This window comes from Micropterus dolomieu, linkage group LG06 (genome assembly GCF_021292245.1).
Source record: "Micropterus dolomieu isolate WLL.071019.BEF.003 ecotype Adirondacks linkage group LG06, ASM2129224v1, whole genome shotgun sequence".
Taxonomy (NCBI): domain Eukaryota; kingdom Metazoa; phylum Chordata; class Actinopteri; order Centrarchiformes; family Centrarchidae; genus Micropterus; species Micropterus dolomieu.
Window position 1 is genome coordinate 27627890 of NC_060155.1, and position 6060 is coordinate 27633949.

The 6060-nt window shown below is 39.3% G+C and overlaps 1 protein-coding gene across 1 annotated transcript in view; it reads right to left on the reverse strand.

The window, feature by feature from the left end:
- Nucleotides 1–4914, reverse strand: part of olfml2bb (olfactomedin-like 2Bb) — a 16225-nt gene extending 11311 nt beyond the window's left edge. Inside the window, exon 1 of the mRNA XM_046051048.1 lies at nt 4574–4914. Within this exon, the coding sequence (XP_045907004.1) occupies nt 4574–4864 (291 nt within the window). The 5' untranslated portion in view covers nt 4865–4914. The remainder of the gene's footprint in view (nt 1–4573) is intronic.
- Between the last annotated feature and the right edge of the window lie 1146 nt (nt 4915–6060).

Here is a 6060-nt window from a genome sequence, read left to right on the forward strand (position 1 = left end):
TAAAGCTCTTCATGGCCTCTCGCCTTGTTATATTTCTGAACTTTTAGTCCCATACACACCAGCACGTACCTTGAGATCCTCGGGCAGAGGTCTGCTGTCTGTTCCAGAGTCTCGACTGAAAACTAAAGGGGACAGAGCGTTTGCTGTCAGGGCCCCGAGGCTCTGGAACAGCCTGCCCGAGGAAATCAGGTCGGCGGAGTCAGTGAACTCTTTTAAGTCCCTTCTTAAAACATACTTTTATAGGAGAGCTTTTCCCGATCTTATTTGACTTTATTTTATCCCTTTTATTTTATTGTATTTTACTAATTTTATATTAATTTTTCATGCTCTTAACTTGTTTTTTTGTATTATTCTTTACACTTGTTAAAGCACTTTGTAACTTGTTTTTGAAAAGTGCTCTACAAATAAGGATTATTATTATTATTATTATTACTCAAGTCCAACTTAAGTCGCACCCACAGTAACTTCAGACTCAACTTTAGACTTGCCCTCGAAAGACTTCAGACTCGACTCGGACTTGAGACTTGACTTGGACTCTAGCTCAAAGACTTGAGGCGACATTTATGCCGATTTCAGTAGTTATGAGGACAAAAACAACAACGAATTGGAAGATTTGGACCCAGATTCTGATGTGACTGCTAGCCAAGAGTATATAGGTGAGAGACGTGTTTGAGGAGGAAGAGGACTTTGTTTGTTTACTGATTAAAAAAATGTGAATGAACAAACTCATATGTTTTTGTTTCATGTAAAGACTGATAAATAAAGGTTTGGGTTTTTCAGAAAACCCAGAAAAAGGTTTTAGGAGGTTGTTTTCCAACAATAACTCAGGTTTTAGAATGCTTTTGTAGAGGGCACCATAGGTCTTAATGGGTTAATATGAATGTCTGTTTGATACTTGAATGAAAACCAAAGAAAGAGTTGCAGCACGTGTGATGAGTTGCAGCTGCTGCAGAAGTGGTGAGCTGCCTGGGAAGAAGGTGCAGCTACAGGCGTTTACAAACAGGCACTTTTAGGTTTGGAGCACTTACAGATTGAAGGACATTACATAACAAACCACCAGAAGGATACAAAGTGTTGCCTTGGTGCACACAAACACACACACAAGTCTGGGTCTGATTTTCCACGTCATTTAAGCTGAGCGGACTAACTGTGGGGTTTGGGTCGTGTTTAAAGGAAAAATAAAATATAGACCTACTGTGTCCAATACAATCACTAAGTCTGAGGTTCATAATGGAAATAAGAACTTGAGGATTTACAGTTAAAAAGCAACACGTGTCCAAAAAGGGTTCTCATGTGGTTTAACTTGTTGAAGTGGATGAAAATTTTTCCTGAGTTCACCAAGTAACCACTGAGATGTGATCTGACACGCCCTGCAGCCACAGCCTGTTCACGCTGCATCCACATGGCAAGAGATACAGAAGTACCCGCTGTCCAGTGGGGGAAAGTAACTAAGTACATTTACTCGTAAATAACATCAGAGTATGGTCAAGACCTGCTCTTTTATGAAAAGTGCTATTAGATAACTGTTTTTTGTGATTTGGCGCTATATGAATAAAATTTTATTGAATTTAAGTACAAATTTGAGGTACCTGTATTTTACTTGTATACTTCTACTCCACATCTCAGAGGGAGATATGGTACTTTTTACTTCACTAAATTTATCTGACAGCTTCAGTTACTTTACAAATAAAGATTTTTATGCAAAAAACATAAGAAGAGTTTAAAAAACATGTTGTTTTGTTATAAATTAAACCAAACAGTCAAAAGTACTCAAATTAATTGGCAACAACTTTAATTGTCATGTAAAAACATTTGATGTTTCCAGTTGGCTGCTTTTCTTTTTAATTTTTTTTTAGTGTCAATAATGTTGAGGTTTGCACTGCTGGTCGGACAAAACAAAGCAGAGTGAAGGGGACACTTTGGGACTTGGATTATTGTGACGGCATTTCTTTCTATTTTCAGAATGTTTTTTCTTTTTTTTTTTTTTTCTTTTTTTTACAATCGATTAGTTGCAAAAATAATTTCCCTTTATGAGAGAAACGGCTGAACAAAGACCAGCATCAGCACTGGACAACTGATTAACCTTTTAACTCCCACTGTTGGGCTGGATGCTAGTAGAACATTCACAGACTACTACTACTACATACATACTAAGAAAAAAACCCCAGCAGGCTCCAGAGCAGCTCCTTTCTTCAGTATAGGAGCCATTTATGTTTATTGTTGGCATGTCATATTACATTTTTTTAGATACATTTTGCATTAGTATTCTAGACACTGGGTGGCAGTCATTAGATGCACAGGGTTGTATACAAGGGGCATAGGTGACAGGAAGTGGTGTAGGGAGGGCACGCATTTCTCACCAGACCACAGAACATGCTATAACTAGAAACAATAGAATTGGAAACCAACTGTTATGTTCATCTGTTTGTACAACTATTCTCAACTGCATTTATGACTGGAAAATCTGCTGTGTCTGCGTAAAACTTCACTCCTGCCTGTGTATAAAGGCAAAGGCAGAAGGAAATCAATGCTAGAGGTAAAGCTTGAAGAAAAAATGCCATTAAACTATTTTAATCACTCCATCAAAATAGTTTGCTATGTTATGCTTGGTGTTGTTTGAGTGTGTGTGGCATGAAGGGACAACAAACTTAAATTTCGTTAAACAACTTGTGTTGTAAAATGACCATTAGCCTGAATGAACCCTTGAAGACTGTCGACAAATGAGATTAGATGAGGTCTCATCGAGAGAGGAAATGAAACTGGAAGTTAATATATTTTTCATTCCCATCATTATCAGGATGATCAGTTTTGTGGCCCCGACAGAACTTCACTTCACCTCCATCAACATTTAGAACTGATTCCCGTCCTCCACTCAAGAGCGTCACTTTGTGTTGAAAAGTTTTGGGGACACAGGGGCTCAAATTAGGGGTGTGATGTACAGTGAAACAACTTCTTCCTGAGAATAAGATGAGAAGATATTTTAACACTATTTCGAATAAATATTAAATGCTGGAATGGAGTGTAGGGGAACTCCCCCAGAAGATTTTGAGCATTAAACACTTAATTTCCTGCATTCTGGAGAAATGTCTTTATAAAAAGGGAAACAAAAATCATATGGAAAGTAACAAATTCAGTATAAAAATATAAAACAATATTATGCAGTAATCAGTGGCTTAGCTTAATTTACTTTTTATGAACAATGCACATTTGTTTCTTCTATGTTTAAATTGCAATGCATGTTTTGCTAGTGTGCATATAAACCTTTCTTAAAAGCATTTCTGTTTGTTATTTAACTTTTTATTGTTGCTATTTTTCACAACCGTTTTCACAAATTCTTTCAAAAAGGGGGTGTGGGCATGTCCACAGTGCAAATGACACCTCTGCATCTGCTAAACTGGGGAAGATCATGTGAATAACACATTTTTAAACGAGTTTCTGTGGCTATGCAGTTTGGCCATGAAGGAAATGTATAAGCATGGTTCAAAAGAGGCAAAATAGCAGTTCAGGGGTACTTTCTTACATGTAATTGTAAATGATACAATATATTTCCAATACTCATGCTTTATATTCAAGTATGATTTCTGACACCCCTTAAATGGACCGTACCATTCTTGTCTGCCCACATCACTCCCAGCAGAGCTGCTCCAGTCCAGTCCACCACACGCTGGTGGAGACACTGTGAGTTAATGTCAGTACTTAGTTAATACACATAACTTTCCTACCTTTAGAGTTTCGTAATCAGCATTTGTTTTACTTTAAATCAGCCATCTGATGAGAGCTAGCTCATAGCTCACCCTGTTATTCCATTACCACTATATCATTTCATATTTTATTGTAATTGTTTGCAAACACCGGTGCTTAGGCATGAGCAGTGAAGTTGAGTTATTGTAGATACACATTTTGACATCAATATGGAGTTTATAATTTCATTTTAAGTATTTTGTGAGTCTTTCTACAGTAAGCATAACATTTGTTTTCACTGTGGAATTCAGGAGTTTTACCAGGCTAGGTAAATGTCAAAGTCCAGGTCAGTTTTATTTATAGCTATAGCGCCAATTCATAACAAACTGCAAAATTCCCAATTCCCCAACAATGTTTGACAACTGAACGCAGATTGCATTTCATTCACAGTCAACATCAGCAAGAGGAAAGGAGATATTTGCAACAAAAAAAAAAAACTTGAAATGATAATAATTAGGAATTAGATATAATAATGCAGCCTGTATTTGATGATATTGTCTTTAGTTCCAGTTCAGCATTGTGTGGGTCTGTTTTGAGAGGTCATGAAGGTCTGCTGTTGTGTGTCTGACCTGCTGCCAGTTTTGCTGTAGAACAGTGACCCCTGACTACAAAGGTTGTCCTGTGATTGGCTTAGGGGCTCCTGGTGTAATGGATTTGATTCATCATCATCTACAGCCTGCACACATTAGTTAAATAAGCAAGGATATTGTAAGCCTTGTAAGTAACGTTAGTTTACTGAAGCACACTCCAGCGCTGTAGGCCTACTGGGTTTTCTTTTTGACCTGGACCTTTGAGTTTCCACCCTGTGTATAAGGGCGCACAAGTTACCGACCTGGCTAATGATGTTCTCTTGGTTGTCCAGCTCCTCTTCCAGAGGCTTGGCGGTGGGCTGCTGAACTCTCCTCTCCGCACCCACTGCAGCAGCGTCTCTCTGCGGGGACTGCTGCTCCCCGCCTCGCAGACTGTCCTCCAGTACAGCCGCGGAGGGAGCGTCTTTATCCGGCCCCCCCAGCAGGGTCGACAGCATCTTGTCCCGCGAAGGCTCCGCGCTTGTGTGCGCGTCCAGAGCATCAAGACCACTTACAGCACAGCATAAAAGCAGCAGTGAGAATCTGCGCCACATGTCTGCAGGGAGCCGGCAGACAATGAAGAGCACTCTGAAGAAACTATAGTCTCACGTAATTATCAGGTCCGGTGTCAACGCGCTGAGCGAACCTCCTTCCAAACGCATTAAAAACAACTGAGCGCTGTTTTGTTCAAGTTTCAGCCCGATAAAAAAAAGCTTGACACAGTCAATTTAAACTTTAATTACCTATGTTGGATAAGTTTAGTCAATCAAAGAAGTAATTTTTCTAGTAGGCTGTAAAATAACGGAGAGAAAAGAGGTCTATTTTCGGTTCCATGCGACGTGTCGCCGGTGAGCTGGGTGGCACCGACAAACCTCCACACCGGCCCCGGTCCAAACCAGGACTGGCTGAGAGAGAGAGAGAGTCAACAATCCTGAAACATAACCCACCCCACGTGATTCTTAATGTAACCCACCCCTGAAAGAAGAGAGACCCCTTCATTTATTATTTTTACATGGCAAAAACTAAAATCCTTAGTGTAAATCTTAAAACAGTGGTTCTCAAAATGGGGTCCGGGGCCCCACGGGGCCATTGAAGAGGTTCCAGGGGGTCCCCAGCAAAAAGAATAATATATTTTTTTTCATAATAATAAGTGACCAAACGTCTGAACATTTAAAAGCCTAAATCCCATCAGATGGAAGAACCTGGAACAAAATCTTGTTAAATGAGGGTCAGCGGTGTAATGTGTGTCAGTTTAGGAGTCTTTGATGTGAAAAGAACTACTTTAAAAAAATACTTTAGCGAACAAGGAACAAGGAAATGGAGAAGTGCATCGACTTTAATCATTAGCTTTCATCACCTATTCATTTTAAATCCTGCAAAAAGTGTTGTTAAATTTGAAAAACATCTTAAGAGATTCTTACTCATTTTTCAGGTGTTCGCCCAGATTATGGGGGTAAAGGAATTGTAACATACTATTTAGCTTCTGAAGGGGTTTTAAAAGCTTTTTTTGTTTGGATTGGAAGACCAGGGCCCTATATAGGCCTACTGTATGTAGGGGAGAGTGGGGTAAGTTGTCACACTGTTCTTTACTCTCTCTCTCAGAAATTGAGCCACTTTGTGTGACTTATTGTTCTACGGTCAACTTCCTGTGGTCAAGGTCACATCAATAACATGTATATTGATATTTTTAGCTGAAATGCTACGTTGAGCTAACCTTGAGATTTAGCCAACATTAACACACAAAAGGACT